The 19,544-nt window shown below is 49.6% G+C and overlaps 1 protein-coding gene across 8 annotated transcripts in view; it reads right to left on the minus strand.

The window, feature by feature from the left end:
* The window catches only part of TSPOAP1 (TSPO associated protein 1), a 145,907-nt gene that overhangs the window by 18,346 nt on the left and 108,017 nt on the right, over positions 1–19,544 (minus strand). For 3 of the 8 annotated variants that reach the window (XM_039507753.1, XM_039507755.1, XM_039507758.1), the window contains 8 exons: positions 11,372–12,529; positions 10,605–10,731; positions 10,274–10,398; positions 9,890–10,058; positions 7,687–7,758; positions 7,209–7,247; positions 2,151–2,254; positions 1,346–1,417 (listed from right to left, as the gene is read on the minus strand). In XM_039507753.1, coding sequence (XP_039363687.1) covers positions 1,346–1,417; positions 2,151–2,254; positions 7,209–7,247; positions 7,687–7,758; positions 9,890–10,058; positions 10,274–10,398; positions 10,605–10,731; positions 11,372–12,529 — 1,866 coding nt within the window. The remainder of the gene's footprint in view (positions 1–1,345; positions 1,418–2,150; positions 2,255–7,208; positions 7,248–7,686; positions 7,759–9,889; positions 10,059–10,273; positions 10,399–10,604; positions 10,732–11,371; positions 12,530–19,544) is intronic. The other 5 variants (XM_039507754.1, XM_039507752.1, XM_039507757.1 and 2 more) reach the window with 5 other exon arrangements.

Raw genomic sequence — 19,544 nt, forward strand, 5'->3', positions numbered from 1 at the left:
GGCCCAACACTGTGTAACATAAATATCCAATTCCTTGCAAACACCCTGGAAGATTCCTGGGCACCTGTAATAGCCCTGGGAGAGAATTAACTGAAATGTGTCTTTTATACTGGGACTTTCTTTTCTCACCAGCCAGAGAGTTTGCGTTTAGTGGAAAATGTCTGTGACATACTGTTGCTACAGTGAAACTTTGACAACATCAGGAGTGTCTGGTAATCCCCACGTTCCTGTGTAAATGATATCATAGGCCAGTACACGGTTGTCATGTTGTATGCTTAGCTGAAATGAATGGGTTTGGTTTTGTACGAAGAACAGACTGGTAACACCTAGAGCTGCCTGAATCATAGAATACCAGGGTTGGAAGGGACCTCAGGAGGTATCTAGTCCCACCCCCTGCTCAGAGCAGGACCAACCCAACTAAATCATCCCAGCCAGGGCTTTGTCAAGCCTGTACCACCCAGATAGCTGAGCTGCTCCATGTCTGGTGGGGTGCTGGTTTGACACACTGTGTCTCTCCTCTCCCTAGAGCAGCACCTCATGGGCAGCCACCGCGCCATCTCCCCCACACTGCCAGCTCAGCTTTCTCAACTGCAGGAGCCATCTCTACCACAGAGAGGGAGCTTGGCTTCCAGGGCACATTCAGTTCTCAGGCTCCCAGTTCAGACCACCCCTCTATGCCATTAGTGCAAAGGGGTTTCTTTGGGATGTCCCCTACCTGGGAACCGGATTGAAAGAACCAATTCATTTCACATAAGCCACTACGGAGCCTGTGGACATTACCAGCTTTCTGTCACTGCCAACCTAACTGGATCTGAACCAGGCCCCTGGGTCTCTCCCGAGCCCTCCAGGCTCCCAGCAAACATATCACTTGTGATTAAACCAGGCCGTGGTATGTATAAAGAAAACAAGGAACGGAGAGCGAAATAGAAATAGCCGTAACGAAATGGCACTTCTTTAATTGCAACTCAGCCTGCAGCAGATGTGGGGTGCTTGCTGAGCACTGCTCATGTGCACAGTACATAGATTCCACTTTGGCAATAGCTGTATTAGGATTATGCCAAAAAAATAAACTAGGAGAATGAAAAGGGGCGGGGGCTCCCCTCCTCCGGGGGCTGGAGAGAGAGAGAGAGAGAATGGCTTAAAGGTAAAATGCAGAAAACACACCCCAGCGGGAATGTGTCGAACTGGGATTATGTAAGAAACCAAAGGCTGGAATTCACTGTGTTTGGGACAGGCCCTGCTGACAACCCTCCATTTTGTTTCCCAGTCTCTCCTATTCTGACAGTCGATTGGGAGGAGCCCTTCAGGCTGCATGTCTCTCCGAGTCTCTGGACGCGGTACTTACGTAATAGAATCCATCATCGTCCATGGACCCGAACACTGTGATAACGTCTCCAGCAGTAAATGTCAGCTCAGCCTAAAAGGAGGCACAGTAAGGACGTGGTGAGGAGAGCCCAGCTCTGGGAAGGAAATGGTTAGACACAAACAATGCTCCTGTGACCTGCCTTTCCCAAGCTTCTGCACCCCTTTCCCATTTTCATTTCCATCTTAGAAACTATCTGGGAGAGAAAATATTCCGAGGCTTTGGGATTTGTGCCCTGACTCCCAAGGCCATTGTGACAGGCTTGGGAGAGTCAGACTCCCAGTGAGGGAAGCAGGCTCTGTCTGGATGTGAAGATAAAAGGAAACACCAGAAACAGGTCAGCCTCCTGCCCAGAGATGTCTGAGCGCAAGGAACGGTCATGAACGGAGCAACATGAACATTGGCTCATATATAAACAGTGATGCGGCCTCTGTGTGTTTGGGCCCAATGCCTGGCAACGCTCTAGCAAAAGCGTTGGCTACCAATAGCTGCGTTTTACAGGCCCTGATTCCACACTGCAGCTGCGGTCAAAACGGAACTGAATAGACTGAACTTGGGTCTCACATCCAATCAGGGTAGGGGAAGTCTGCACAGTCAAGCACCAGACCTCGCTCTGTGGATAAAGGGAAGACTTCTGTCTCCAAGGCTATTATTCCCAGATGTTCCCAAGCACTCAGAAAGAGGATGATGCAGGTCAGGCCAAAGGGATCCGGCGTAAGAAGGTAAACCAGAGGGAGAGAGAGAAAGAGAAGTAAGCCTCAGGCAGGAAGCGACTGGTGCTGGTTACCTCCACATCCACATTTGGAGAGCTCTCCCTAGGGTTGTAGTCAAAAGCAGCCACCATGGTCCTAGGTGTGATCAGATCAGCCCCACGGTCCTGCCAGCTGGACCCTGAGGGACAGAAACAAAACAGACATTCCTGAGACTGAAAATCCAGGTGAAACCCCAAATCAGAACCGTTTCTCTGCTATCCCTGGAGCAGATGCAAGCACTAGGTCTCAATAGGTATCTTAAACGGGGGAAGGACATTTGTAGGGTCCAGCTGGGTGGCTGGAAAGGCAACTCAGCTGAACCTGGTGAGAAGGTGCCACTTTTTCTCTCACCTCCCCCACTTCCTCATATATCCAGGATTCCCTCACCAGCTCCTTCTGTCTCCTGACCTGTCTGTATCTCTCTCCCCCACTGACCTGCTGGTGCTCCCACGAATCACCCAGGCCAGCACCTGCCACTTGCAGCCAGACTGGGGAGCTGGGGAACCACAAAGCCATTTGGCTGGTGCGCAGCTCCTGCTCTGCTAATGGCAGAGCACTGGGGAAGGCAGGAGTCAATGTGATGAGGTTGCGTGGTAGGGGGATGAGGAGGTGGCGAAGGTCCGGCAGAGCCTGCTGGGGAATGCACTGATCCCTCAGCCACCTCCTTCTGTGATCAAAGGATTGCTGCCTTCCTTGGCTTACACAGCAAATGTGGGGCCCAGTTCGCATTTGCCAAACATGCTGCCACGTAGAGCCACTCAGGCTGCAAGGTGTAAAAAGGGATACAAGCTAACTGTGACCCCCCCTTCCAATTCCTGCTCCTCATCTCCAAAGGGACCTGGCTGAACCAGGCCAGTCAGCCCTTCCAAACACGGACCAACTGCCCCAGTTATCATGGCAGTGCACAGCTAATGGCTGAGGCAGCCCTGTGAAAGGACCTCTCTCGGTTGGGTCTAACTGACACCTTTCTCCCCCTTCTGGGATGACATTTTCCAAGGCTAGTCTCTACTCAAAGGCATTTCTTTTTGCTGAAAGTTTGAGCCAAAGCAGTTCAGCCCCTTCTGGGAAGAGAGGCAGTAGCAAGGTCCAGCCCCAACTGCGAGAGCCCAGGAACTGAGTTCCTGGTTTGAGGCAGACAGATGAAATGTGGCCCCCTTGGCAGGCTGGAAAATGACCTTTCAGAGACCCACTGAAAACCCATTTGGGTTCGGCCACGTCAGCAGGGCACACAGCACCATCTGCGAATTGCTCGTTGACGTGCAATGGAGCAGTGACAGAGAGGCACAGTCAGGGGCCAGAAAGGGGGCAGCTTCTCCAGAACGTGCCTCCCTGGCAGAGCTCCAAGCTCTGCTTAAGCCTGTCAGTGTGTAAAAGCAGAGCTCGGAAGTCCAGGAGGTGCAAACTGTCCAGTCTCTAGCTGTTGGCTGCTGTGCTGTCCCCAGGTCCTCATGGATCTACGCCTTCCACTGCACGTGTTTAACACTGGTCAGGGCTGTGGAAAGGGAGAGAAGTGTGGGGAGGTGTGGGGAGAGCAGTGTCCTAGGGAAGGGCAGCGGCTCATTCAGGAAAGTGCACATGGAATGCAAGAGGGCTCTGGGGGCATCTCCTAGCCCCTTAACAAGTGTTCAACTTCCCTCCAGCACATGCTCTTGACAGAGAGATTTTAAAATTAACTTTAGATTTTTTGCAAAGCACCTACGATGGCTTGTACCTAAGCACTAAGACAAAAGCTAAACCAAATATTGATAATGGCCAGACAAGATGGCCACAAAAGATCATTCATCTCCAGAGAGAACTCACATGACTCCTGTCTAGCAGAAATAACAATCAAACAGCTACAATACTACATTAGGGGAAGGGATAGCTCAGTGGTTTGAGCACTGGCCTGCTAAACCCAGGGTTGTGAGTTCAATCCTTGTGGGGCAAAAATCTGTCTGGGGATTGGTCCTGCTTTGAGCAGGGGTTTGGACTAGATACCTCCTGAGGTCCCTTCCAACCCTGGTATTCTATGATTCTATACATAGAATATTTCATCTTGTGGTATATATCACCCAGCTCAGGCTTTGCAGACTGTGGGTGAAGTCAATGGTTGTATTGCTGTAGACCTCCAGTGGGACCAGGAATTCACCCCACAAGAGGAGTGAGTTTCACAGATGGAAGCCCTTCCCTAAGAATACCAAAGTAAGACTTCACCTCTGGGGCCAGACAGCAAGAGCATTCCCACTAAGAGTTCTGTTGCAATCAGGTGGAGAGGGCGATTTGGTCTAGGGGTTGGTCTGGTCCTAGGCCCCTTAGGGCTCTGTGGATAAGCGAGTACCTTGCACTATACCTGGAAGTGCATGGGACGTTAGTGCAGACCTTGGTGGCTGGTGTTACACGCTCACATTTGCTTGTCCCGCTAACAAACGGATGACCACATTCTGCATTAGCAGAAGCTTCCGAGTGGTCATCTAAAGCAAATCAAAGTAAAATATATTTCAGCACCCCAGCCTGTAGCAGAGAGAGAGCCTGACGCGTGGGCCTGGTGCAAGACCTGGGGCCTGAACCAAAGTCAGCAAAAGTTATGCCACGAGCTACAGTCAGGCCCTGTCAAAAGATGCTTGCCTGCAAGTCAGTGACTGGCACACGAACTCGGCACCGGCACTGCTAGTATTGATAAAACACACTGAATATGTAAACACACTGCAGCCGGCCAGTGCAAGAACACGACAAAAGTGATGAATAGTGACCTCTTGTCTAAAACATTCGAGTAAAGGTAAAAGACAAGTGGGGAATAGGGATGTTTTGTCTGAAACATCAGGAGGAAAGTACAAGGGGAGGTAACAAACATGTCATGATACCTAAGTTGTTTATCCAAGTCTATAATGTTGGGATCCCTCTCTTTAACCCTTCGTCTGGCCTAGGGGGCACTAGCAAGTCCCCCCCCCCCCCCGACTGAGCTGATCCATTAGCACAGGCATACGTGTCAAGTGTACCTGTAACCACTGAGCTGGGGCATTAGCACCGCGCTTCGTCGGCAAAAAACGGACCGAGAGCCTTTGCTACTAACCGGGTCGGTTATTGGGCAGTTCAGTCGGACCCTGGTACAGCACGCACGCACGCGCACGCACACCCCCACACCCCTGACCACTGATCTGGGAAGTAAGTGAGCTGCCCTCTGTAGGAACTGTGATCTCACAGCGCAGAAAACGATGAGTTAGGGAGCAATGGTGCTGAGAGAGGCGTGTCTGACAGCGGGTTCACAGAAGGAGCGGCTGCAGCCTGTGGCCTAGCCGAACATGGCAAAGGGCACTGCAAGCACCTATTTTTACCTAGGTGCCCAGGCCCAGCAATGGCTCCAATATGATCTCAATAGCTTGGCCCATAAAGGCCAATGAGAAGCATCCCTCCATCCCCACCCTTCCTCCAGATGTTCCCCCATTCAGCAGCATTTCTCCTGCCTTATCTAAACTGAGCTGAACACATCCAGCTTTCACCAAAGATCTTAGCTTGGCCACTAACTGGGAAAACAAGGAGCCTGCTGCTTCCAGTATGAAGAAAAATAAATGGAAATCAGGGCCGGAGCGGTAAGGAATTCAAGCAATCTGATTCTATTCCAGCCTCTGCAGCAGACTTCTTGTGTGGCCCTGGGCTTCTTCTCTGTGGGCACTTTGTAAAACCAGGATCGCACCGCCTGACCTCACAGGGTGTAGCGCCACCCGACATCACACTTGGCACCCATCTGTCTCAAAGCATTTTCCAAGGATGGGTAAGTATCATCGTCACCATTGTGCCTTTGGTTCCCCATCTGTACAGAGAGAGGATGAGACTTACCCAAGGCCACCCAGCAGGTCTGTGGCAAGTTCAGGAATGGAACCTAGTTCTGCTGACTCCTGGTCCCATGCTCAATCCACTAAACCACTGCTTGTTTCAAGCAGCCCAGAATCTTGCCCTCTAAATGGAAACCACTAACAGGCCTCAATAACAGACTCTATCTCCTCATGCTAATTTTCACTAGCTGTGAGTACCAAAGATCCACCTCCATTGTGTGCTGCTCCCAGCACAGCCAAAACCTCCTTCAGGAAAGCCAGATCAAATGCTGCAGGTCCACAGACTCCTGCCTAGGGTGACCAGAGAGCAAATGTGAAAAATCAGGACAGAGGGTGGCGGGTAATAGGAGCCTATATAAGAAAAAGACCCCAAAACCAGGACTCTCTCTATAAAATCAGGACATCTGGTCACCCTACTCCTGCCCAACATGCGTCCCTGGAACCAGAGAGACTGTCATGGAACTAAGCAATCAGCCCAGTAAGTCACAGCAAGAAGCCCTTCACTGTCTCTAGCTGTGGCACTGTCAGCCCATGGGGTCTATCACAAGGGGGTCCTGATCTCCGACTAGGCACCATGTCATACAAATAAATCATCACCAGATGAGTCAGACATCCTCCTACTACTACCCAGGACAGCCCCACTGGCCACCCAAAACAACCCCACGGTCCCCCAGCCACTTCCAGATTCCCACTGTGTATCCGAAAGTCCAACAGCCACCATCCAACCACCATCCAAATAGGAGCAAGACCCTACACACACTGCAACCCCTCTGGTGTCACAACATGCTTTCCAAATGGCACATGGTAACCATCTCTCCTGCTGCAGGAGCGATTTCTCAAACCTCCCCCCTCTGTCCCCATTCCTGTCACCCCTTCGGACCACGCACACCTCCATGACAAGCAGCCCAAGCCCGACTCTTCTCTAGTGAGCCCTTATGACAGCAGCCTGCCATTCCCCATGCTCACCTCACCCACCATCCATGTTCCCAGTATCAGCCCCCGGCATACACTGCTCACTGCATAGACAGCCTGTTCCTTCTTGCCACAGCTTAGCTAGGATCAGGGTAAGACTGAACACTCCGAAACCACAAGCTGGTAGCAGGACTCTTCTTACCGGGGGTCACGCTGACAAGGTTCCACATAGGAAGGGAGAGAAACCTGCTCACGTGGGCTCTTATGAGGAAGTGATGCGGCTGCTCCCTGAGATGTGCTGCTGAAAAGCATCTATCTACTTTTATGGGCCCTTTCCCTGCAGCATCCGAGCATGGAAGGAGCAATTCTCACCTGGACGAAGCTTGTAGTCTTCCTGTTTCTCCAGCTCTGCTGTGGAAGAAAAGATGTAATGAGTCTGTAATTCAGCTTTCAACACTGACAAAAACAGACACCTGACAAACAACAACAAAATGTTCCTCATGAACAGCAAAGATCAAGCCAAGGCCCAACACGACACACCACAAGCAGATCGTACATCCTGTCCATGCAGCTCAAAGTCTAGGACAGTAACAGTGACACCGGAACATCACTGGAGACAGAGGACAAGCTCCAGAGACATAAAGAGCTATCTGCCCTGGAGAACATGTACCATCCAAGCCAGGGTCCCAGCATGGAGTGATTACAAATGGTGCCAAACTGGAAGGAAAGGGTGCTCTGTCCACTTGCTGCCAGTCTGACCATTTGGAGATCCTGAAAGCAGGTAGTCAAAACTCAGCCCAGTTTGCAACCCAAATGCCAAAATCAAACGCAAGCAGCAGGCGTGACAGACCTTTCTTGGCACGTCTGGGTTTCGGAGGAGGGACGGTGAGGCGGCGTGGAGGTGGAGCAAATGTACCATTTCCTTAATAAAATCCAAGAAAAAAAGCAAATAGACAAGAGAACAGTAAGACAGCGAATGAAAGTGAAAAGCTTCTTGGAGAGTGAGCAAGCAACACAGCAGCATGAAGAAACTTCCACTGGGAAGCAGACTCTGCAGTTTAAATACTATACACACAGGGACTCACATACTGTACAACCCACACCCAGAGACATGGTTTGTTATATAGATGCTCATCAAGAGTGCAACAGAGCATGTCCTGCCTGTCCATCCCTCCCTGCCTGGGACTGCACATCACCTTCCAGGAATATCAGAGTAACCGGAAAACCAACCCCTAACAGATTACTACCCAAAAGAAGCAAATTTAAGGCTGCGCTTCTCAAACAAGCCACCCACATTAACCCTGCCCTTGTAGGAACACAGTTCCCTTATCCCCACTCTGCAGGCAGGTGAATGAAAAAGATCAGGATGGGAGACTGGGAGAGAAGAGGGGATTTCAGAGGCTGGCAGGGGAGGAGATCAGGGTCTTTCCCTCCCTTCTCCTGAGGCTCTGCAGGGAGGAAGATCCCCAGTGAGCCAGGGGAGGAGATGGTTCACCAGCCAGGCCCTCATGGGGAAATTTCTCAAGGGGAAATTCTCTTTTCTGCTGACAAGGTTCCCTACTGACAGAGAAGAGGAACAGATGGTTTTGGTAAGTGCGAGCATCAGGCTCCTATGCTCTCAATCAATGATCCACAGTAATTCAAATTTAAAAACTAGTAACTTTTGAAAATACATGTTAGCCTTTGTCATTGGACACTGGATCTCAGCCTGGGGAGACAGGGAAACACGCTTCCTCTCTTGCCTCGTCTCCGCTGTCAGCTACAACGTGGCAAAAGCACTGGGCAGACTTAGAGTCTGGTTAACTGCTCTGTCATTTGGGTGTGAAGTTGGGAGCCCCGTGTGCACGTCACTCCACATTTGGTAGGAAAGTTCTACCCCCACCCTAGATCTAACCTTCCAGTGTTGCCGTCCACCCATGGCACTCAGAATATCCGGGATTCACTCGGAGCAGCCAGGGTGTCCGGAGGGCCTGCAAGACATGCCAGTATTCTCCCTGGAACTCTGGCTGCTGGCAGGCGCCATGCCCACAATTCCCATCCAGGTTTGGCTGAGATCTTGCAGTTCACTAAGGCCCCTGGTGGCTGTGATAACAGAGGGATTCTTGCCCTTCTCAGGCTCAGCTTCATGCGCGTGAGACGCAGGAGGCAGAAAGAGCACTAAGGCCCCATGCTTCAGACACTCGCTGGCACGGACCAGGAGCCCGAATGCCACCACCGTTTGGCTTCTCTAGGGCCACGTACGTGTACTTCGCACTCAGTTACAATCTATGCAACAAGGCCGAGTCAAAGCAGTGTGGTTAATTGTAAAACTCAGCTCTTTTTCTCTCTTCCCCTCATTCTCTCCCTCCCATCAGGCTCCCTCCTCTCAGAGTTCCCTCATCACTATTCTCCTCTCAGCCCTGGCTCTTCCCCACCTCCACCCACCCGTCTCCTCCTCCTCCTTCCCTGTCTACACATTATGCTCTCCTAAAAGTAGTGCCTCCCCTGCCCAAGGGCTGGTCAGCTGCAGACCATGAGGCGCCCACGCTGGGCTGAAGCTGAGGCACTGCTCTGCTCCCTCCTGCTGCTCCCTGCCATGTTCTTCTCATGTACTTCAACAAGGAGCAGACCCCACTTCAACTCCTCACTGCACAGCAGCTGGCCCAGGGACAAGGAACTCCAGGGTTAGCTCTCACAAAGCACACGTCATTAAAACCGATCCAGAGACAGCATCCTCCCCATGTGCCGCTCCCTTGCATGTCCACACTCAGTGCCGCACGTGGGAGGCAGCTTGGAACAATGCTGCAGTTTGGAAGGGCAGGTTTTGAACTGAGATACTCCAGCAGTTAGAGCCTCAGGCCAGCACACTCAGCTCACGTGCACAGAGCCCTTGCTGCTCGCTATAGCAACAGCAGGGTTCTGGGGGCTGATGCTCCTGAGGGTGGCCACGAGAACCCCCTTGGCATGCAGCTGCAGTGCAATGCATGACAGCAGTGCTGAGCTTCCTGAATGGCAGGAAAGAAAGGCATTGTCCACATGCAGAATCCGAGTAGTGTGGGAGAGAGGTACAGTACCTATGCTTTCCACCGATGTGGCAGCAGGAACGTAACCTTGCTTTAACAGCTCCTTCCTCGCTTCCTCACTCTCCACCTGAACTTCAGACACCATGTTACAAGGGATGTACCCTGCCCTTCCTGCACATTCACCTCTGTAAAACCCATCAGCGTCTTTGTCGCCACACACCTAGAAGAGGAGAAACAGCATCTGCATCAGTTCACATTAGGGAGCGTGAGCCACGTAATGAAAGCAGGGATGTTCTGCAGGCAAAGCAGTTTAAGGAAGATAACGACAGCCTGTTCAACTGAATTCTGCATCCAAACGTCCCAGCCATCTGTGGCCGGGACGTGGCAGCTTAGCAGCAACACGGAAGAGAAGACCTCATGTAGCACTGTTCTTACCTTCAGAATCTGCCCCTCCTTAAATGGGAGCTCTTCTTCAGCCGCATCAGGGTTAGGTGACATAGAAATGGGCTCATAGTCAAAAAGGGCCACAAATATCCTGACTGAGTTGTCTGAAGCTGTGCCTGCAAGCAAGGGAAATGAGGTGAGCACCGCACTCCAGGGACGTCATGCCTCCAAATCTACATGTTTTCAGGATAGAAGTTACTGGCTTCTCTTTCAACATTTCACAACAGATTTCTCTCGCTCCATCCCGCTGTCTGTCTCTCTCTCCCTGTACTATGCTCCCTTTCCGATGGAAAACAGTCTCAAGAAACGCTGACAAGCTCACCTGAACTGGAGATGGAAGATTTCAAGATTCGGTTTCTTCTCAAGGTCTTGTTCCCTTTTGGGGTTGGAGTCTGCCAAGCTGGTGAGCCAAGTAACTCCTGTAACCTCAGATCTTCATTATCAGAAGCCTGCAACAGAAACCACTAGAGAGTTACTGATGGCCATGCTTTGAACTCTGAATTAGCATGGACCCAGCTCCACCCCTCACCAGCGACACTAAGCACACCACAAAAAGCAATGCAAATGCAATATTCCTCTTTTGGGACACTCCAGAGATGAGAATTATGTGGCACTGTGGAAAACTGAAGCAAGTCAACATGGACAGGTGCTTTTCTTGGAGGCCAGTAACAGCTCCATTGTGGTTGTGAGGAGGGGTGAAGGACACATCAAGGAAAAGTAGAAATGATCACGGATCATCATTAATTTACTAGGAATTTTCACTAAGGTCCCAAGGTCTTTGAACTTGGACAGCATCTTGGCCTAGGGAGGAGGACCCAGTTGAGAAAAGGAATACTGCATCCATGATTCTTAGCAGCAGAGCAATGATTCTTCTCTGACTTTCCACAGTACAAGCATAAGCAGAGATACAAGAAAAGCCTCAGAGCAGCACAGATCTACAAGCTCTAAAAGCTCTCCCAGACATACCGCTGGAGAGTCCGTTTCTGTACAGCACTAGACAAAGCAGCACACAGGCAGGCTGGGGACACGGGCAGGGGAGGAAACTATTGTCACTACAAGCTGCTTCAAAACCAGAAGAGGAAAAGTCACCCAGACCCTTGCGTGCAACGCAGCACCATGTATCCCCTTCCAAGGGCGCTCCGGCATCTTCCTCCAGCCAGCTGGACTATCCTCTTGTTCCCAGCCTTGCTCCTCTGAGCTGCCTTCACTCCTCAGTGCCTCCTTCTCTGGGCAAGGTAACTGCGGGCGGTGGCTCGGAGACCCAGCCCACTCCATTGCCTCCTCTTCCCCAAACTCTGGCTTCTTCAGCGGGGTTCTCCCATCGGAGTGGGCAGACTCAGACTGACTGGAGCAATCACTCCACCCTTCCCAGCCAGTCTGGGACCCCTCCACACTGCCATCTGGCCATTCACTGCTCCCGGGGCTGGAAGGGAAGGTCAGATCCTGATCTTCCTCGGAGTCATATTCAATATCGATCTTGAGACTCCTTGTGTTGAAGCAGTGGGCTGTCAATGCAGCGGGCTCTGCAAAGTCTGACGGCATTAACTTTCTGTGGGATTTTCTAAAGGTGCCTGGTCTTGCATGACCACAGATTTCTGACCCACCCTTGCCACTAGCACTGCTTACGACATTCAGCTTCTCCTTGAGGCTATGGGCTCTGTACAAGCTGCCGCCTGTCAGGCTGCAGGTGTTCAGCAGGCGACTACAATGCTCTTTGACATCACTCCGTTTCTTCCTGCTCACCTCAGGCAGATCATGGACCCTTTCTTGAGAATTATCTCCTTTCTTTCTGCCCCACTGGGGGTTTGTGCCTGCAGTGGGCTTCATTCTACTCTCCTGGTAACTCCAATTACAGCTACCCCTCTTCTGAGTCCAGCTCAGCTCCAGATAGGCAGGATTCTCATCGTCAGAGTCTTCTCTGGTCTTCTGAAGGATAAGAGCCTCTTGGGGAGCCTGCATGGGAAGATTTTGGTAGGTGTCATTACCATCTGTGTTTGGAAATGCCTGAGGGGCACTTATGGAATGGGGCGTCCCCTTCCTTTCTGCATGGTATGGCTGTCTCTCCAGGGAGCAGTCTGGGGATTCTCTCTTCTCCACATGTACACACTTTTCTTCCTCCTCCTCTTCATCCTCTTCCTCTGTCACTTCGGGAATGCTAAACAACTTCTTGCTGCAGTTCTGCTGATGTGGGAGCTCCAGAAGCCTCTCCAGAATTTCCTCATCGCTATCGGTGTCGCAAGGCTCCAGCTGCAGCCCAGCCCCCAAGACAAGGCACAAAGGGGATAAGCAGAGAGAAAGAGGAAATAAACATTAACAAAGAAAGAAGGCTACTGACGCCCCCTCACGGTGTTTGAAACAGGACAATCCAATGTCAGGACTAGGACAGCACACCGTGATGGAGAGCAGAGAAGCACAGGTAGGAAGCAATGGAGGAGATGGTTCTTCAGGCTAAAGAAAACAATTAGATAACCTAGCGATGCAATGAGACAGCAAGAAAGGCCACTGGGTGGGACTGTCTTCCCCTGCCAAATCTGCACAGATGTGTCTGCGTCTGCAGCACCTTCGACTGCATCCTCTGGATGCCACAGAGGCACTCAGCTACATGAGGAAACTGGCTGGGCTGGGATCAGGCACGCTTTCTCCAGGGCCATCCTGTGTACACAGGAATCAGCAATTCACTCCATCCATAGGGACAGATCAGACTGCTCCTCATATGCTGACTCCTGCCTCCTCCCCATCACCTTTCCTGCATCCTTCTCCCTGCAGAGGAGCAGAAGGAAGGAATCCCTGTGCTATCAGAGCAAAGGAGTGCAGGGGCTGCTCCTGTGAGAAGCCTGTTGCCTCTGCCACTCACAATGGTCCTATAGCAGCTGATTTGTACATGCAGCCTGCCTGCAAACCCAGGTGAACACACAACACTCCCTTAGCCAGACGAGGCAATCACTTTCCTTACATCAGGGCTGCCCAGAGGGGGGCAAATGGGGCAATTTGCCCCAGGCCCCACAGGGGCCTCGTGAGCCCTGGCCCAGCAGTGGTCCGGGTCTTCGGCCGGCATTTCAGTGGCGGGGGGCCCTTCAGTCACTCCAGGTCTTCGGCGGCATTTCGGCAGCGGGGGGCCCTTCAGTCACTCTGGGTCTTCGGCGGCATTTCGGTGGCGGGGGGCCCTTCAGTGCTGCCGAAGACGCGGAACGACTGAGGGGCCCCCCGCCATCAAAATGCCCCGCGAGCCCTGGCCCGCCGGTCGTCCAGGTCTTCGGCGGCATTTCGGCGGCGGGGGGCCCTTCAGTGCTGCCGAAGACGCGGAGCGACTGAAGGGTCCCCCGCCGCCAAAATGCCCCTTGAGCCCTGGCCTGCCAGTCGTCCGGGTCTTAGGCGGCATTTCGGCAATGGGGGGCCCTTCAGTCACTCTGGGTCTTTGGCAGCGGGGGGGCCCTTCAGTGCTGCCGAAGATGCGGAGCGACTGAAGGGCCCCCCCGCCACTGAAATGCCGCCGAAGATCTGGACCGCCGCCGGGTGAGTACAAGTGCCGCAGCTCCCCCACTTTGCCTCAGACCCCCTGAATCCTCTGGGAGGCCCTGCCTTACATTAAACTGAAATGGATACACTTGATCCTACAGAGCTGTGTTCCATTCAGACATGTATTCAAAGACATTCACATTGAACTGGTTGTGCAAATGGTTGGCGAAATGTTGCACTGCTTGTAATAAAGCTGGGTTTTAACCATGAATGCTAAGGGTGGGTTATGTCTTGCCTTTTACTATTTTAGTAACAAAATGAAATGGTCACTGGTACTAGGGGTTCATTTGCAAATAGTTTATAACGGGCTACTCAACAATTAACACATTCTATAAGCATGATCTAGATATGAGCACTCTGTGGTACAGATAGTTATACACACCACAACAGAAGGTGTTCTAGATGGATCTAAAGAACCTATGGACCAGCTGGGCTCCCTAACAACTGATCAACCATTTATTAAAACAGGAAACGCACCGTCACCCCGCCCCAGAAACTGGTTCTCTTTACGTGGCTCCCAGTGGGCTGGTTCCATCATGGCTCAGATGAGAGTGGTTCCTTGTAGGAGCTCTGGCTTGACTCCAGCTGGCAGGAATGGCTGCGTGTTAGGGGAAGTCCAGCAGCCACAGGTGGCTGATGAGCTAATAAGAGAGGAAGTGCCTGTGCTTCCCCCAGCACGCTCAATGTGATCAATGTGCTGTGCGGCGGCCCGGGCTGTCTGTTGGCCATCTGCAAAAGGGCCAGGCCTTTTATGCCACAACATGTGATTGCTGCCTCACTGCCCCTTGGCTGAGTCTCAGCTTCCCTCTGTTGTTAGAGTAACTCAGCGCCTCCAGCCAAACGAGAAACTCCCCCCTCTGGCCTAAATAAAAATCCCCAAATAAACAAACCTGAAGTCCCCAGTCCCTCCTCTTGGTGCAAATACCTTCCCCATCTGATCTCAGCAGGACCTTCACTCCTCAGCTCTTGGTGTATCTGTATACTACCTCCAGGCAGCACCATAGATTCATAGAGCTGAAGGCCGGAAGGACCTACGCTAACTTCCTGTACATCACAGGCCATTAACGTTCACCCAGTTACCTCTGTATTTTGTCCAGTAACTTGTGTTTAACTAAATCTTCCAGGAGGCATCCTGCCTAGATCTGAAAACATTAAGAGATGAAGAATCCACCACTTCCCTTGGGAGTTTGTGCCAATGATTAATCACCCTCACGGCTAGAAATCTGTGCCTTATTTCTAACCTAAATTTGTCTGGTTTCAGCTTCCAGACATTGGTTCTTGTTCTGTCTTTCTCCACTGGATTAAAGAGCCCTTTCACACCTGGGATTTTCTCTCCAGGAAGGAATGGATACACTGTGACTCAGGGTACATCTACACTACCCGCCGGATTGGCAGATAGTGATCGATCGGAGATTGATTTATCGTGTCTACACGAGACACGATAAAATCGATCCCCAATCGCTCTGCCGTCGACTCCAGAACTCCACCACGGCAAGAGATGGAAGCGGAGTCGACGGGGGAGCGACAGCGGTCGACTCTCTGCCATCCTCACAGCCAGGTAAATCAACCTAAGGTACGCCGACTTCGGCTACACTATTCGCGTAGCTGAAGTTGCATAGCTGAAGGTGAAGATACCTCCCCCAGTGTAGACCAGGGCTCTGTCACCTCTCAGTCTTCTTTGGGATAAACTGAACAGATGGAGCTCTTTACGTCTCTCATTGTAAGGCATTTTTGCCAGCCCTCGACTCATTTTTGTGGTTCTTTTCCACATCTCTCCAATTTCTCAACATCCTTTTTAAAAGGTGGACATCAGGACTGCAATACTATTCCAGTATTGTCTCAGCAGTGCCATATACAGCGGTAAAATACCCCCCTGCTCCTGCTCCCTGTTTCTCTGTTTATACATCTGTGGGTCCCATCAGCCCCTTTTCCCACAGCACTGCACTGGGAGCTCATGCTGAGTTGCTTCTCCACTATGAGCCCTAAATCCTTCTCAGATTCACTGCTTTCCAGGATACAATCCCCCAGCTGCACATCTGGCCCACATTCCTTCTTCCTACATGTATGGCCTCGCATTTGGCTGTATTAAAACACATTTTGTTTGAAAGGACCCAGTTTCCCAAGCAATCCAGATCACTCTGTGTGACTGTCCTGTCCTAATCGTTATTAATCACTGCACCAATCTTTGTGTCATCTACAAATGTTATCAGCAGTGACTTATATTTACTTCCAGATCATTGAGGAAAATGCTGAACAGCATCAGGCCTAGTACTGATTGCTTCAGGATCCAACTAGAAATATGCCCATTTGATAATGATTCCCCATTGACAACTACTCTTTGAGATTTGTCACTTAGCCAGTTCTTAGTCCCTTTAACATGTGTTCTGTTGACACTGTATAATGCTAAATTTTTAATCAGAATAGCGCTGAATATTAATCGGAACTAAGTCAAACGCCTTACAAAAGTCTAACTATATTAAATCTATGCCGTTACCTTTATCAACCAAACTTGTATTCTCAGCAAAGAATAAAATCAGGTTTGTTTGACATGAGCTATTTTCCATGTTTATTGGCAATAATTTTATTCCTACCCTGAACTCTTTTTTTTATTGAGTTCTGTATCAGCTTTGCCATTGTTTTGCCCAAGATTCATGGCAGGTTAACCAGCCTATAGTTCCCACAGTCTCCTTTGACTATTGGCTCAACATTAGCACTCTTCCAGTCTTCTGGATTTTCCCCAGTATTCCAAGATTTATTTAAAATTAACATTAGCAGGTCAAAGATCTCCTCAGCCAACTCTTTTAGGACTCTTGGGTGCACATTCTCTGGGCTTGCTGATTTTAAAGTGTTTATTCTGAGTAGATGTTGTTTAACATTTACATTAGTTACTAAGGGACTGGAAAGTACTTCATCACCATCATATGACACAATCACATCATCCTGCTTCTTTTCAAAACCAGAACACAAAATGTATTTAACTTCTGCTTTTTCTACATTATTATTAACAATTTGCCATCTCCATTTCATAGTGGGCCTATATTATTGCTAGGATTTCTTTTGTTCCCAATATATTTTAAAAACAACATCTTTTATTGTCAGCCCTGTCAACAATGGATTTTTCCCTGATGTCTTTAAGATTCCCTTATCAATTTTCTACTCTTCATAACTTCTAATTTATATTGATTGCTATCTCTTTCCCCTTTATTTCTATTTGTTATATGTTGCTTTTTTATTTCTAATTGCTGTCTTCACTTTTCCACTGAACCAGGATGTGCTTTTAGCCAAAGTTGTCATCTTTCATGATTATGGAATCATGGCTTTTTGGCCATCAAATAAACTCTTCTTAAACAACTCCCCTTTTACATTCATATTTTTCTGTCTAAATTTTTCCTCTGAATCAATTTCACTCATAATTTCCCTCAGCTTTGGGAAAATAACTCTTCTGAAACAAGGAGAGAGAGAGAGAGAGAGAGTGTGTGTATAAATATATAAAAACTGGCTGGGACTGTCCTCTGTTTAAATATTTAACGTAATTCGTTCATGATCAGTGGTTGCTAGGCAACTAGCAACTTTCGGTCCAGTGATTAATTTATCTTTATCAGACATAGTGCACTCCAAAACAGAAGGGGTATTCTGAATCAGAGCAATAAAGAGGTGCAGGAGCAATCTAGAGGCCAAATTATTTTTTATCTCAATCGGTTGGGGGCAAAGTAGAAATCAGTTAAGTGGAGAATAATCAGAAGTAAATCAGAAGTACTTGTGGCACCTTAAAGACTAACAAATTTATTGTAGCATGCATCTCATGCCAACAAATAATTGTTTATCTCTAATATAGGCCACTCCTCTTTTTTTTTTTATACACTACTACTACTATGCTACTCTGAAACCAGTAAATCAGAGTTACTTGTTTTAGCAGGAAGAAGTTACTCACCTTGTGCAGTAACTATGGTTCTTTGGGATGTGTGTCCCTATGGGCGCTTCACTGTAGGTGTGTCTGTGCCCTCGTGCTGCTGATCAGAGAATTTCAATAGCAGTGTGTCCTGCCCGCACAGCTCCCCATTTGCCACGAGGTTAGCCAGTGTGTGCAGGCATTCAGTTCCTTTTCTATCACAGAGTCAACCACTGAAACTCCCAAATAGACGGAAGGAGGATGGGATGTGGAGCACCCACAGGGACACACATCTCAAAGGACCATCGTTACTGCACAAGGTGAGTAACTTCTTCTCTGAGCAGTGTCCCTATAGGTGCTCCACTGTAGGTGACTCCCGAGCAGTACGCACCAATAGAGACAAGGACTTCAGAGTCAAGTCTGATATGGATGACAATACTGTCCCACCAAATTTGGCATCTGAAGCCGAATCCCCCAGGATGGCATAGTGCTCTGCAAAGGTATGTACAGATGTCCAGGTAACTGTTCTGCACATTTCTGATATAGGGATACCCTTGGAGAAGGCAATGGGTGAGGAGAGCAACCTCATGGAATGCGTGCATACTGAAGGTGGGGGTGCTAAATTATGCAATTGATAACAGAGTTTAATACAGTACCCCACTTTGAGAGGTACTGATCACATCGATGGAGCCGGACACCATTTCTGGCTCGATCGGGACTCGCTACAGAGACTCTCAGACCTTTTCTTAGCAGCCTTGATTAAGTGGCTCGTCTCCTTGGGATCACCTGCCTTCGACATAGAAGGTTGCAGTGATAGCTCTCGCCAGGACTCTGGCAGCTGAAGGGCCGACCCCATGAGCCAGAGTTTGATCCTTAACCCTCTGTCTTTCCTGGACCTGGGTTTTAACTGCTGGCACCAACCACACTTTTGTGGATTGTGCTTTTATTGCAGGCAGTGAACGCACTGCGAGTGTCTGTCTATCACTTGGATGGATTCTTTGCAGCTAAGACACTTTTTGAAGCCTGGATAGCCAGGCACACCCTTGTCCAGGAGGGGAGGCGAACCCTTTCTTCTTTTTTCTTCTTTTTTTTATTTTTTGGCATGGCCAACAAAAAACAAAGAAAAAGCTTCAAGGAAAGCTAAAATTTTGAAAACTAAAGGGAATTAACAATCCATGGACAGCTCTTAGCTCCATCTCTAACCAGGGGTGGTTGAGAAGGAACTGAGGAGGGAATGCCCAAGCACGCTGGCTAACCTCGTGGTAGGCAGGGAGATGCGTGGGCAGGACTGACTGCTATTGAAATTCTCCAATCAGCAGCACAGGGGCGCAGACACACCTACAGTGGAGCGCCCTAGGGATACCACTCGAAGAACTACTCCTTAGGCTTACACCATAAACTACTGTCAACTATCATTGTTATCACTGTGTATTACCCATTATCTCCCAGCCTCGCCTTTGAGAGCTTCCCCGTATAACCTCAGGCCACAAGCTTGCAGACATCTACTTATGCGCTTAGCTGTCTGCCCAGCAGAAGTCCAACTGTAATCATGTGCAGATAGTTATTATGTGCATGAGTGTTTGCAGGATGGAGCTTTAATGGCACCTTCGTATCAGTTCTGTATGGGCTCTATACATATGTGAACATTACAGGTTAGCTGTATTTTTACACACATTTGAGTACTGAGTTATTGAACTTTCACTGTTATTTATATATTAGGGGTCAAATCCCAGCCCCAGTGAAGTCTATGGGAGCTTTGCCATTGATTCCAATGGGGACAGGATTTCAGCCTGTCGTGTTACCTTTGCAGTACACTTTGTACTGTTCCAGCTGAATAGAACATGTTTGAACTACTTA

The sequence above is a fragment of the Mauremys reevesii genome, linkage group 20 (assembly GCF_016161935.1).
Source record: "Mauremys reevesii isolate NIE-2019 linkage group 20, ASM1616193v1, whole genome shotgun sequence".
NCBI lineage: Eukaryota > Metazoa > Chordata > Testudines > Geoemydidae > Mauremys > Mauremys reevesii.